The sequence below is a fragment of the Sorex fumeus genome, unplaced genomic scaffold (assembly GCF_029834395.1).
Source record: "Sorex fumeus unplaced genomic scaffold, SorFum_2.1 ptg000021l, whole genome shotgun sequence".
Classification (NCBI taxonomy): domain Eukaryota; kingdom Metazoa; phylum Chordata; class Mammalia; order Eulipotyphla; family Soricidae; genus Sorex; species Sorex fumeus.
In genome coordinates, this window is record NW_026606078.1 from 6,186,558 (window position 1) to 6,201,469 (window position 14,912).

Here is a 14,912-nt window from a genome sequence, read left to right on the forward strand (position 1 = left end):
AGTAACAGACATTTTACTAGTCATCCACAGAAATTCTCCCACTAGCTTAGTTATAATGTATATTAGCAAAAGCATCCACCATCTATGGAATGCTTATTTGAGCTAGGAACCACTGAGAGTATTGTTTGATCTCACTTGATCCTCATGACAATATATATTAGCAACTACCATATTGCTATACTGTGTTGAAAAGAGGAGATACAAAAAAAAGAAAAGGAACTGGGCATAGGCGCCACTTCTCAGAGTTGATATTCTGATATGGAAGATAAAATCATGATAAAAGAATTATAAAAGATTGTTATCAGGGCAGAGAGGTGAATCAAGATGGTAGGACATTCAACCTAGTTTTGAGGGGCTAAAGATGTTTTCTTTTAGGCAACTATAGCTGAGCTCTATTTGATGGAAATTATTACCCCCAGAATTATCAGCTATCATCACTAGATTTTTGGATGACACAATGGCTCCCAAAGATACCCACATTCTAATCTTGAGAACTTGCAAATATGCTATCATATGTTATCATATATTGTCAAAAGACACTTTGCTATTGTTTTTAAATTAGGCATTTTTTTTTTTTGCTTTTTGGGTCACACCCGGCGATGCACAGGGGTTACTCCTGGCTCTGCACTCAGGAATCACTCCTGGCGGTGCTCAGGGGACCATATGGGATGCTGGGGATGGAACCTGGGTCAGCCGCGTGCAAGGCAAACGCCTTACCCGCTGTGCTATCGCTCTATCGCTCCAGTCCTAAATTAGGCATTTTGCAATGGGAAATTCTCTTTGCATACCTGCATGAGTCCTATGTAATTACACATAATCTCTTGAGAGGTGGGAAACAAGAAGGTTAATGATAGTGGTGGGGGATATGATAAGGTAATAAGAGAAGAGGTCATTGAGAAGAAGCCACAAACCATGAGCCACAAGCCAAGTAGAACAGGGAGCCTTTAGATTTTGCAAAAGGCAAGGAAAAAAAATTTCCTCTAGAGTCTCCCAAAGGAATCCACCATTTAGTCTGGATTCTAAGCCTAGACTATTTTGGACTAGATCTAGAATTGCATTAGAGTAAATTGTGTTACCTTAAGTCACTAGATTTGTGATATGCTGTTATAGCAGCACTGGAAAGTGATGAAGTTTTTAGGTAACAAAGTGTCCAATGCCACACATTAGGATTACATCAGGATTTATTTAGTTGCAAAATGAGGCTTGAGGTTGATATTTTAATTGTTTTTGGGTCCACAAAACAATTAAGGTTGCTCTGAGGTTGTTCCTGGCTCTGCGCTCAGAAATCACTCCTGGCAGAGCTCCAGGGATCAGATGGGATGCTGGGGATTGAGCCTGGTTGGCAACATGCAAGACAAATGCCTTACCTGCTGTTCTACCCCTTTGACCCCAATGTTGATGGTTTTTGATATTTCTTTAGCTTAACCACCCTCATGTTTCTCAAACGAACAATAGGTTCTAGCCCTCTTCTCCAACATACACTCTCTGAAGCCATTAAGCCCCTGCTGGGAGTTCAGTCTTAGCGGCTTGAATGACAGTTCATTTATTATTTAGCCACGGGAGAGGAAGGGACCTCTTCTAAAGGGGCCAGTGTAGCAGAACACATCTTAAATTCCCCTGAGTTTTTGAAAACTCTTGCTCATCAAGCAGAGCAATTGCTTCCCTATTAATAAAATCTAAAGTGGGGAGGGCTGAGTTTGTGAATTCTGTCACTCGAGTATGTAAAGTATCATTTGAATAGTTCTAAATGAAATAGTTCTAGCTAATTGTGGAAACAGTGATACTAGCCTGCTATCCTGTGCTGGACACAGAAAGGAGAGCTGGAAACAAGATCCGGATCTTTAGCAACATGATCCTTGGGACCCCAAAACAGCAGGGTCAAGGCTGTCTCAGATTATGTATTCAAACTAGATACCTGTGTGTTCACCTAGAGCAATTCTTAGGTTTTAGTTTTGAGGGGAATCATGTCTTGGGTTCAAGCACCAGTAATGCTTGAGGTTTCTCAGTGTTGCATCTTTGCATCCTGGAAACTTATCACGAATATTCCTCTGTCGTTCTTTTTTTTTTTTGTAGGAGTACTGCTATTTATTCAGCCACTGATTAGCTGATTGAATTGTGCATGAATTCCACGTTACATTTTTTTCATTTTTTATAATTTTATTTGTTGAATCACCGTGAGAGCAGTTACAAAGCTTTTGGGTCTAAGTCTCGGTCATACAATGAAACACCCGTACTTTCACCAGTGCCCATTCTCCACCACCAAAAACCCCAGTATACCCCCATCCCACACCCTCCCCCTGCCTGTGGAGCAGATGAATTCCACATTACTCTCTCTCTACTTTAATCACTTTCAATATTTCGACACCAGACCCCCCCATTATAATTTGAGATTTTACCCCAACACTCAGAACCCCTGAAAAGGCAACAATAGACAATTTGTGTTCTATTGCTGGTTATGAATAACATATGATGTCGCGTGGCTGCAGTAGGGTCATGTGGTTTTGAAATTCCGAAATTTTAACACTTAAATCTGGAGGGATTTCTGCCAAAAGCCACTGGGTTTCGAGATCTGCTCCTGAGTCTCTGGGATCATGGCCGTTGAAAAGCTTGATGAGGAGCCAGAGAGGCCATTCGTGGGCGATGACTTGAGGTCTCATTGGGGTGGGGAGGACAGCCCCGGCTCCACCCCATCCTGTGAGGCCCAACAAGTTTCGTCACTGCGGGCCCAAGCCTGACTGTCCAATGGCCTCTGGAGAATGATGGCCACTGAGCCACCAGAAGGAAACAGGCGGAGGGACAGCACCCTTTCCCCCCTGGGGTGGACAGGCGACAGTAACCTACTGCAGGGTCCGGACACATTTCTGCCAAAAGCCGCTGGGTTTTGAGATTTGTTTCTGAGTCTCTGGGATCAAGGCCGTTGAGCAGCTTGATGAGGAGCCAGAGAGGCCGTTTGTGGGCGATGACTTGGGGTCTCGTTGGGGTGGGGAGGACAGGCCTGGCTCCCCCCACCATCCCATGAGGCACAACAAGTTTCGTCACTGCGGGCCCAAGCCTGTCCAATGGCCTCTGGAGGATGACGGCCACCAAGCCGTCAAGAGGGAGCAGGCGGAAGGACAACACCCTTTCCTCCCTGGGGTGGCCTGGCGACAGTAATGTACTGTGGGGTCTGGATGCATTTCTGCCAAAAGCCACTGGGTTTTGAGATTTGTTTCTGAGTCTCTGGGATCATGACTGTTAAGCAGCTTGATCAGGAGCCAGAGAGGCTATTCGTGGGTGATGACTTGGGGTCTCCTTGTGGTGGGGAGGACACACCCGGCTCCACCCCCGTCCCATGAGGTCCTGTGTGTCTTGTCACTGGGGGCCCAAATGTGACTATCCACTGGCCTCAGAAGGATGGCGGCCACTGGGCCACCAGGGGGAACAGGTCAAGGCACAAAACCTATTCCCACCTGGGTTGGCCCAGCACCGGTAGCCTACTGCAGAGACCAGACGCATTTCTACCTAAAGCCGCTGGGTTCCGAGATTCATTTCTGAGTCTCTGGGATCATGGCCATTAAGCAGTTCAATCAGGAACCAAAAAGGCCTTGCCTCCAATTATATAGCTGAGCAGTAGGTGGTTTGTGGGTGTGTTTCCCACATACCTAACTTTTGGCCGTTTACTTTCTTGGTAAACTTTGTCCCAAGTTTTTTGGGTCTGGCCAAAGGCACAGCAGCAATTTTGGGGTATTTGGAAGTCTGAAGGCTCCATGAAGCTGCTGATGCACTCGCCTCACAGGTACAGATTGACCTGCTGGCGGCACCATACCCCCTCCTCTGTCTTTCTGTGCTGCTCCAGACACAACTCTATGAATGATGCTGATGTCACCCTAATTGCTTCCTTGACTTCTCTCTGTTTTCTATCTTGGAGATGTCTGGGAATACTCAGGAAATGATACTGATTATTAATGTTGAATAATCAACAAGTAATAAACAAGCCCATCATATTAAAGCATCTTTCTTTCTTGACCTCTTATAAAGCACTTGACTCTTTTCTTAAAACACATTACTATTTTCTCGAACAGATTTTTAGAACCTTACTCTGTAATGCTCTACCCACAAATGGTTTCTCCTTCATTGCAGTCCCTCTCTGCTTTTTCCCCCTTTTCTGCTCACTCTTAGTTCTCATTTACATTGTTGGTTCCCTACTCTTAACTCCCTTGATTATCATCTCAATACCGCATGTCCTGAATTTTCCAGACAGTGCTGAGTCTCTGCGTATAAATTCAGGTGTCAATTTCCACACTGAAAGTATGGGGGTCCTGGAACCCAATGTGCATGCTATCCTTTCCCCTAGAAAAGCTGTGCGGGGGCCAGAGAGATAGTATAGCAGATAGGCACTTGCCTTGCACACAGACAACCTGGGTTCTATCCCCAGCATCACATATGGGCCCATGAACCCGTCCTGACAGATCCAGGAGTGAGTCATAAGCACTTCTGAGTGAGGCTCCCCCAAACAAAATCATTAAAAGAGAGACAGAAAGATATTACAAAGGGTAAGGTACTTGCCTTGCATGTAGTCAACCTGGATTCAATCTCTGGCCTTCTGTATGGTCCCCTGAGCATCATCAGGAGTAATTCCTGAATACTGAGCTAGGAGTAACCCCTGAGTAATCCCATTGTTTGGTATAACCTATTAACAAAAAAATATTAAAAGAAAAAAAAAGAACAGCTGTGTGAAGATGCACCAGTGTTTTAAGACTCAGTTTCCTCAGAATCAGAAAGATGGCTCAAAGGGCTTGTGCATATATGTTGTACACTGGAGGCCTAGGTTCAAGCTATGGCATCATGTGGTTCCTACATGTGACCCCTGAACAATGTGTTACGCCTCAAACAGGCCACAGTAATGTCTCCTTCGTCCTAGCCCTGAGATTTTAAAAAGTGCCATATTCAAGGCTCTTTCAGAGTTAGGAGAATGAGACCCATCATTGTTACTGGTACTTGGCATATTGGGTATGCCATGGGGAGTTTGCCAGACTCTGCCGTGTAGGCAGGTTACATTCGGTAGCCTGCCAGGTTGTCCAAAGTAAGAATGAGATAATAAGATGTCAGGAGGAGGCGAATGCGGCCGCGTGCTTCCGGGAGCTCGGTTTTCTAGTCTCTAGGTCTTGGCCATTGATGGGATTACACGGGGACCAGTTGGTGCGTGTGACCCCTGCCTACTGGAAGATGGAGGATCTGGGTGGAGGATGCTCAGCCCCAATCCGAGAAGGCTTGGAGATCTCAGCCCTGGGACCCGTATGCCTTTGTTTCTCTGTCGGTACCTTCATGCGTGTGGAGAGTGGTCTCAGCATGGTTGGTTCTGGAGGTCTTCGGCTGCCCGAGCTCTGCTCGGGGCGGGGAGGGAAACTCAACCCGCCCCCCTCCAAGGGGCCCCAATAAGGACAGCCAGGCGCTGGGGCAGGAGACTCTGCTGTGTTAGGAATAGCCCCTGAGTATCATCAGATGCAATTTCAAAATAACCCCAAATCTTCTTATCTACAAAATAGTGGAGAATAATCAAATGTACTTCATAGTGTTGCAGTAAGCATTAATTTTGTAGGGCAACTGTCATATAACTTAATACATGTTGTATGTCATTATTAATTGAATAATTGAACTTTCCAGTGTGTGTATTTTGTGTGTGTGTGTGTGTATTTTGTTAGCGGATCCATACACACCTCCTTCTCCCTAAAATTACTAAATAAAATGCCTCATACATTCCCTTCTGTTGATTCTCATCTTCATAGATATCATCTACATTCTCACTTTCTGGCCCCAAGAGTTCCAATCCCCTTTGTGCCTCTGTCTCTATGTCTCTGTGTCTAAGGATTGCTAAATCCTCCCTCTCAGTTACAACCTGGGTTTTCCTCTGCATTCCTCTCCCCCGTAGCTGAGTTGTCCTGGTTCCCTCCTCAATCTCCTTGACTCTCACAGTTTTCTTGCGCTAATCCACTTCGCTAATTCATCTTGGCTTAGAGCTGAAGCTGCATCCTTCTTTAGTCCTAAAACAAGTTTCCACTGACTCATCCTTTTTCTGGAATAAAGGTCAATTCCTCGATGTAACATGCAAATTCCCCCATGGTAGGAGTGAGGCTTGGCTCAGAGTGTCTGAGAGGTAGGGAGAAAACTGCCTTCCAGATGACAGAGTAGGCGTGAAATGGGGGTGGGAGAAAAGATGAGTCATTTGGTTGTTCTGGACGAGTGGCAGAGAACACAGAGAGATAATAGATAAGTACATTCTACACAGTCCCAAAATAAAAAAAAATCTTACGGATATGAGAGCTTTCAATCATGAATATGTACCAAGCATCTCCTAAAGTCCCAGACACCATGACCACATGTTGGAAAAGAGGAATGAAGGTAAAATGGTCTTTGGTCTTGGTTCTTAAGGATTTACAGTAAGAGAAGACAGGGAAAGCTCTTGACTATGGTAACATAACATGAAAATCACACTGCTTTTCTGTGGGAACACTCCAGAGGGGCACCCAAGTTGTGTATGTGTGTGTGTGAGGGCGGGTGTAATGAGAGACAAGATTCCAGGAGGAAGTCAGAGGTTAGCTGAGATAGAAGCATGAGCCATTCAGTCGGATGAGGGGAAAAGAGATAACATGGGGCGGGGGCTTTCAAGACAAGTATGATACAGTTGAGTGAGAAGGTGGAGTTCCAGGTGAATCAGTTCTTTTTAAATCTCGCCCACAGAAAGGTGTGGGGTCACAACAGATAATGAGATAGCTGCGAGTAGGAGATAGTAGCAGATAAATGGAAGCCACCAGTCAGGCAGCCTTGACTTCAGACTAAGGAAAACTAGGGGGACAGGGAGTTGCTGGGTACAAACCTGGAGATGTCCATGTCAGGTTACAGAGCAGCAAGTCCCAAGAAGGGGACACAGGTGACAGGGCTCCAGCTGCAGATTTTGGACTAGGAACCTGTACACTGAGCAGAGAATAGAGCAGGGATAAGACCCGGCCATCAGACACTGGAGCAAGCAAATGGTCAAGGACAGTCTCAGGGTGTCATATTATGTCTGGACATCGAGGGACAGAATGAGTGACATCGTACGTGGGGTAAAGTAGCAACCTGGACATTGGGGAGGTACCTAGGCCCATCTACTAGAACTGCACAATAAACTCTAACTTCTTTAGCAAATCAGTTTTGGGGCCAGAGAGATAGTACAGTGAGTAGAATGTTTGCTTTGCAACTCAGCTGACCTGGGTTAGATCCCTGGCACCAAACATGGTCCCCTTACCCATTAGGAGTGATCCTTGAGCACAGAGCCAAGAGTAAGCCCTGAGCACAGCCAGGTGTGGCTCCAAAACCAACAACATAAAAAGCATTTTGAGATTTGTATGCATACCTTTCCTGCAATTCAACTAAAAAAGGGATTCCCTGGGCCCATCAAGTGACAGACACCTTGGTGTGTAGAGGGTTGAGTCAGAGAAGGGGGTGGCTGAGAGGTTGAGAAATAAAGTAAACAGGGAAAAGGGACAGATTTTGAAGAACTCAATCATGATAAAGAGCTTTAGTTTATCATGGAAGTTTTAAGCAGAGAATACTTCCAACAGATTTTCTAAATGCTCAGAAGTTAAGAGAAAAGCCAGTATTTGGGTTGGAAAAGGTTACGTACATAATAATTAGAATACAAATAATTTCTGTACTTTCATTTCAACGGTTAAAGCAGTTTTGATGTCAAGATTTTTTGTTGTTTGTTCTTTTTTTGGGGTGTGTGGGGGGTGCAGTCTGCAGTGCTCTGGGGCCTTTCTGAGCTTTGTGCTCTGGGGTCACTTCTGACAGTGCTCAGCAGACTATGAGACCACAGAACCCAGGTCCCTTGCATGCAAAACATCTACTTGATCCTTTGAGCTATCTCTCCAGTCCCAAATTCAAGATTCTTAATAAAAGCTCTTGGTACACACCTATGACACCTGCCATTTATAAAGTGAAAGTAAGCTATTAAGTGATTTAGGTACTGCTGTCTAGTTAAGTTCTTCCTAGGATTATAGTTATAAAATGTCAAAGTCAGGCAAGATTTCAGAAGGGGTTGGTTCTAAAAGTGGGGAAATAGAGGCGCAGAGAGCTCTTGTATGATGAAGTGAATTGGTCTTTTCATGAAGAGCTTAATATTTTCATTAATGCACACATAAAATTTCTATCATGTTATTTCTATGCAATGCCATTTCAATTGAGAATGAAATGACATTCTCAATGAGGTTCTGGGAGATAGTCCAATGGCTTAATGTGCCTGCAGGAGGCATGGGTTCCATCTCTGACATCACATAGTGCCCTGACCACTGTCAGGAGTGACTTCTGAGCATGAAGCAGTACAAGTGAAGAAAAAGAAAAAAGAAAATTTGTTCAAATATTACAAATTAAAGTAAAACCAATGCATGTCTGAACTAAATGACAATATCTTTCCCTTTTTTTTTTCTGACTCGCTACCTTAAATTAACTCTGCCTGTTTCCTTGGTATTTTTAGCAATGCGAACTAACTAGAAGTGGAGATTAGGCTTGATGTGTCCCCACACCCCCACTTCTCAGCTGAGGTTGTGAGGAACTCCTTAAAGTGAGCTTGAAAGGTTCAAGAATAGATGAGAAGGAATTGGTGGAGGTGGGTTCAGGACGCAAGGAGACATTGGTGAACCAAGGCAATTCATCAATGCCTTGGTTTTATTTTAATTTGTATTACTTGGCAGAATTCATCTTTTACTTTTTCTTCATTTGTATTTTCTATTTAGGAGCCACATCCTGTTAATTATTTTAGCAGTAGCTGTCCTTCTTAGCCTAGTTTTCAAAACTAGAGACAATTTCTCCTCAGGCGCACACTCAAGTGCTGATTTAATAGAATTTGGTGGGGTGCAGCACTGCCATTAGAAAGGAACTTGAGATCCTGATGTCTTAGTCACTGCAGGGGCTCTGTAGCTTAATGGAGCAGCCCTCAAAAAGCATATTAGTCACAGTGGAGGAGACATCTTAGGTTGATTACTACCCACAACTTTGAAGATGTGGCTCTCCAACCCCCAACTATTTTTTTAGGTCACTGGAAACTTCACATCACCAATCTGGGGAGGAGGAGGTGGGGGCAGGAAGAGGATTTGCATGGGGTGGGAGCCGAGGGGCATCTCTAGACTATGAGTTACTGCAAAAGAGTCTGTCATCTTGTGTGTGGATCACAACCCCCTATTTGGTTGTGTGACTGGACAATGGAGAGGAGAAAATTGTGAAAAACGTTGGCACTGATGAAGTTTCTTTGACCACGCCACGGCCGATATTAACTCAAAATCCACCATGTAATGTGGCGGTAGAGCTAGCTCATATTGCATTTCTCTGGCAAAAAAGGTCATGAATGGAAAATGTTTAGGAGGCCCGTCTAGAGTGTGCTTTGAGTTCAGAAAGCAAAGGTTCTTCAATCCATCTGTGAAGCAGTGAGATTCTCATAGTGTGCCACAGTGCAGGCAGCGAGAAACCTGACTGCATTTTGCAGAACCAGCATGTATCTGCTGTGTGACATTGAGCAAGTTAGCTGTGTGATGGAGGCATTAGGCTCTTCCTGTTAGATAGAGATAGAAATGTTTACCTTGTAGACTTGCTGTGAACCTTAGATGAGATACTTAAGGAAAAAATGCCTCTCACAGAAAAAGCATTTAGGGAAGGAATTCTTTTTTTCATTTGTGGATTCCTGGCATGTTATCATGATCAAGTCACACAGAGAAAAGAAGTCATGGAGACAAACAACATTGTGTTCAGGGTGGTATTGCCACAAGCCTCCCATAGGCAAGCATTTCTATAGTGAATGTCAGGCAATTTTCCCATAAAAGAGAAAAGAACTGGTTGACAGTATGGTTTCGTGTCTTCATTGATTAAATAAGAAATCAACTCTTTGCAGACTACTGCTGATACCATCTTCAAGTATTCTAGCACACCAGCTGGCTTTACACATTGGTTTCACACTTTCAGTAAGTTTGACAACTGAAAACAGTTTTAAAATGTATAATATGGAATTGGAGAAATAGCTCAGGGATCAGGGGTGCATTTCTGGCACTGCTTGAGTCCCCATGCCCCAGCACTACTGGGCATTGTCCTGGTGGCTCCTGAGAACATCTGGATCCAAGCTGCAGCTCATCACTGGGACTGCAGGTGGAACTCTCTAGACTAGTTGACCATTTGTTGCCAAGAGTGGCCTCTAAACCCCTTGAGCTCTGCTTGTGAAGTTTCTGAAAAATATATGGTAGAATGAATGAATTAAACAGTTAGGTACGATCCATAACGGGAAAATCCCCTGTAAGATACTCATATGTATACATATATATATATGTATATATACTCATGTATCTCGGAGAGCCCGGCAAGCTACCGAGAGTATTCGATATGCCAAACACAGTAACAACAAAGTCTCCAATGGAGACGTTACTGGGCCCGCTCGAGTAAATCGACGATCAACGGGAGGGCCTTTACCTTTACCTTTATATATACTCATGTATATATTCCTCCATATATTTCTCCGTCCCTCTCAGAGAGCCTGGCAAGCTACTGAGAGTATTCTGCCTGCATGGCAGAGCCTGGCAAGCTACCCATGGTATTTGATATGCCAAAAACAGTAACAATAAAGAGCCTCATTTCGTGTTCCTGGAGCGAGAAGACGCCATTGGCCTACACTAGCATGTGACAGGGATGAATGGAGACGTTACTGGCACCTTCTAGAGCAAATCGATAAGCAAGGGGAAGACAAGTGATAGAAGTAATACATATATATAATACATATATATGGATAGTTTTAAATATATTAGAATATTGGGGGAATTTTTGCAATATATTCACATTTGAATATTTTGACTTTTATATTTTTAATTTTATTATTGTTTTCATGGTTTTCTTTGTGTCTTTTGGAATGCCTGTTTTTAATGTTTTGTTCTTAACACTCTCTCTAATGGCAAAACTGCTTTTCGGCCCATGTGGCAAAATAGACCATGGGAAATTGCTTCCAGAAAATAGACCCTTAGAACCATCTTGTTCACTGATCAACTTAATGATGGCATCCTTTATTAACATGGTCTTGGTGACTAGAGTCAGCCAGAAGCCAAAAGTTTTGCTTCTTCTGGGCTGATTTGTGTTTCTTCTTTTATTTAACTGTTCTTGTCATTGGTTCACTTTCCAGTGTCACATCTTACAAATATCCACTGAACTCTCCCTGCACACAGTCATATAACAGCAACATCTGAAGTCTCTCAGATAATGTGAGGAAGGCCAATTACTACTTTGTTCTGACCCCTGGGTTTTAAAGGTCCCTTTATATTTGCTTATCAAAGTTTCACAGGTTTTTGCTCTCTGTATCAGTTCTTCCACACGAACACTCAACTCTTCTTTTTTTCCTCCTCTTAATATTTTAGCTACTTCCTGTTTTCTATAAATAGAGTCATCCTTTAGCATTCACAGAGGATTGGTTCCAGCTCTCAGAGTTTATATCTTCCCGTGCCCCTTATTAAAATAGCACAGTAAGGGCCAGAGTGATAGTACAGTGAGTAGGATGTTTCCCTTGCATAAGGTTGACCTGGGTTTGGTCCTCGGCATCTGATATGGTTCCCCAAGCACCACCAGGAGTAATTCTTGAGTGCTAAGCCATAAATATAATCCCTAAGCCCTGCCAGGTATGGCCCAAAACCAAAATAAATAAATTTAATTAAATGACACAGTATTTTCATATAACCTATGCACATCTTTATCTATACTTAAGTCATTTTAAGATTGCTTATAATACTTCTAGATGACTTAAAGACATAACTGGAGAGAGTGCAGTGAGTTACAGTCTTTACTTTGCATGTGGCTGACCAGTGCTTGATCCCCAGCACCACTTACTTAGTGTCCTCAGAGCTCTGCCAGGAATGATCTCTGAGATGAGAACCAATGTCAAGTGTGGCCCAACCGCTGCCCCTTCCCCCCGACAAAGATATAATTGTCATAGATATAACTACAAACTATGTATATCAAACTGCAATTCTTTGCATCAAAGATGCAGAGCCCTTGGATAAGGAAGAGGGAGTCCACTGTAACTGGACTCCTGCCTTCACTAAAGACACATTGACCATGAGATTTTGTTTTTAATTTATTTTGGTTTTTGTTTGTTTGGGGGTCACACTCAGCAGTGTTCATAGCTTATTCCTGGCTCTGTGCTCAGGGATCTCTCCTGGTGGGTTCAGGGGACTAGATGGGGTCCCCGGATCAGGTTTGGGTCTGTTATGTGCAAGGCAAATACTTTATCTGCTGTCCTATACCTTCAGCCTCTAGATTTTGTTTTATTGTAATCTCCCCTTTCTTTTTGTTTGTTTTTGGGCCACCCTTGCACTGCTGAGGGGACACTACCAGCTTGGTGCTCAGAAGTCACTTCTGCACTGCTCAAGGCTGTACAGTACTAGGGATCAAACCTGGAGTTTCTACATGTGAAGCACATGTTCCAATCCTCTGAGCCATCTCCCAGTTCTCATGAGGAGATTTTTGTATATAAGCTCCCATGCATCCCAGAAGGAAAATTGATGATACAAGGAAAAATTATACTGCAGTTACATTAGTGTCTCCCAAGAAATAATTATAAATTTTATTCATTTAGCCATTTCTATTCCATCAATGGAGTGTCTACTATGTTGCCAACATGATGTTGGCACCTTTCCAAAGATGGGAAAACAAGGTTCCAGGTGTTCAGACCAAAATGGATCCTACAGAACTCAAGATACTAGACTTGGTGATGAGGCTGCCATCAGTCTCTGAACAGAAGTTAAGGAATCAAAGACAAGGAGCTGTGTTTAATATATGGAAAACAAGACTCTCTCTTCATGTTTGTTTTCCTTTGTTCATGTAAGATGTTAGAGGACAAAATCCTTGTTTTTCTCTTTTTTTCAAAAGTGCATTTAATTCTCTTCCCATGTTACAACCTCATGGCCAGAGGTTGCACAAATTTGTCTGTAATGCTTATAGACTTTAGTTGAGGTGCTTACTGGGAGTCAAACACATTAGTGGTGGTCCTGCAGACACCTGCTTGCAGGTACATCAGAGATATCACACACTTTGTTGTGGTGCTGAGATCCCAAATGGCAGTGTCATGGGGATCCTGCTAACTACATGCAGGATGGTGACAGGGACCAAACACACAGCCCCTGCTTGCAAGACAGGCAGGTCACTCAGCAGAGCCTACACTACACAATATTGCTGAAATCTCTGTTAAAATCTCACTGCCACTTAGATAAAGAAGAGGAAAAAGAGGCGGTTGTCACTGGGGTGTTAGAGACATGGAAGCTGCATGATGAGCAGCTTAAAGTGAGAATGTGTGGGAAGGTTTGTTCTGTTACCCTGTACAGGTGAGTTAGCAGACAGCCATTCTCCTTCCCTAAAATAAGTCAGCATGGGACCAGGTAGTCACCAAGTCGCAAATCCAAAACGGAACAAGAGTTCTTCTTCTTTTTTTTTTTAGTGAAACACCATGAGGTACAGTTCTAGACTTACAAACTTTTATGCTTGGGTTTCAATTATACAATAATTGAGTACCCATTCCTCCACCAGTGCCCATTATCTACCACCAATGATCTCAGTAGCCCTGCCAACCCTCCACCCCATCCCCCCATCCCACCCCACCTCTATGGCAGGGCATTCCATTTTGCTCTCTCTTTCCTTTAGGGTGTTGTAGTTTGCAATAGAGGTATTGAGTAGCCATCATGTTCAGTCTATAGTCTACTTTCAGCACACATCTTGCAATCCGATCAAGTCCTTCAAACATCCTTTACTTGGTGTTCCCTTTTCTGTCTAAGCTGCCTTTCCCCCCAGTATGTGCTGCTGGCTTCCAAGCCGTGGGGCAGATCTCCTGGTACTTATCTTAACTATTCTTGGGTGTTTGACTCCCATTTTGTTACTTCATATTCCCCAGATGAATGCAGTCTTTCTATGTCTGTTCCTCTCTTTCTGGCTTATTTCACTTACTATGATACTTTCCATGTAGAACCACTTATATGTAAATTTAATGACTTCATCTTTTCTTTTTTTTTTTCCCCCTTTATTGTATTTTATTTTTTTTTAAAGTTGTAGATTTACAATTTTTTGTGCTTTGGTTTCAATTATACAATGATCAGATACCCATCCCTCCACCAGTGCCCATTTTCCACCACCATGGATAATATCCCTCCCACCCCCATCCCCCCATCCCCCCTGTCTCTGTGGCAGGGCAATCCCCTGTGTTCTCTCTCTCCTTTTGGGTGTTGTGGTCTGCAAAAGAGGCATTGAGTGGCAAACATGTTCAGTCCATAGTCTACTTTCGACATGCATCTCCCCTCCTGGGAGGATCCTCCAAACATCCTTTATTTGGTGCTCCCTTCTCTATCTGAACTGCCCTTTCCTCTAGGATACCCGGCTGGCCTCTAAGTTATGGAGTAATCCTCCTGGTGCTGATCTCAGCTATTCTTGGGTATTAATCTCTTACTTTGTTACTTTATATCCCCCAGATGAATGCAATCTTTCTATGTCTATCCCTCTCTTTCTGACTCATTTCGCTTAGCATGATACTTTCCATATTGTACCACTTGTATGTAAAGTTCATGACTTCATCTTTTCTAAGAGCTACGTAGTACTCCATTGTGTAGATGTACCAAAGTTTCTTTAACCAGTCATCTGTTCTTGGGCACTCAGGTTTCTTCCAGTTTCTGGCTATTGTAAAGAGTGCTGCAATGAACAAACAAGTGCAGATGTCACTTCGACTATACATTTTTGCCTCTCTGGGATATATTCCCAGGAGTGGTATTGCTGGGTCAAATGGGAGCTCAATTTCTAATTTTTTGAGAATCGTCCATACTGTTTTCCAGAAGGGCTGAACCAGTGGACATTCCCACCAACAGTGAAGGAGTGTCCCTTTCTCGCCACATCCA

At 43.5% G+C, this 14,912-nt stretch overlaps 1 protein-coding gene across 1 annotated transcript in view; it reads left to right on the forward strand.

Annotated features, from left to right (window-relative positions):
* Positions 1 to 11,913: 11,913 nt before the first annotated feature.
* Positions 11,914 to 14,912, forward strand: part of LOC130022816 (mitochondrial amidoxime reducing component 2-like) — a 37,939-nt gene continuing 34,940 nt past the window's right edge. Inside the window, exons 1-2 of the mRNA XM_056113599.1 lie at positions 11,914 to 12,055; positions 13,244 to 13,335. Of these exons, the coding sequence (XP_055969574.1) occupies positions 11,914 to 12,055; positions 13,244 to 13,335 (234 nt within the window). The remainder of the gene's footprint in view (positions 12,056 to 13,243; positions 13,336 to 14,912) is intronic.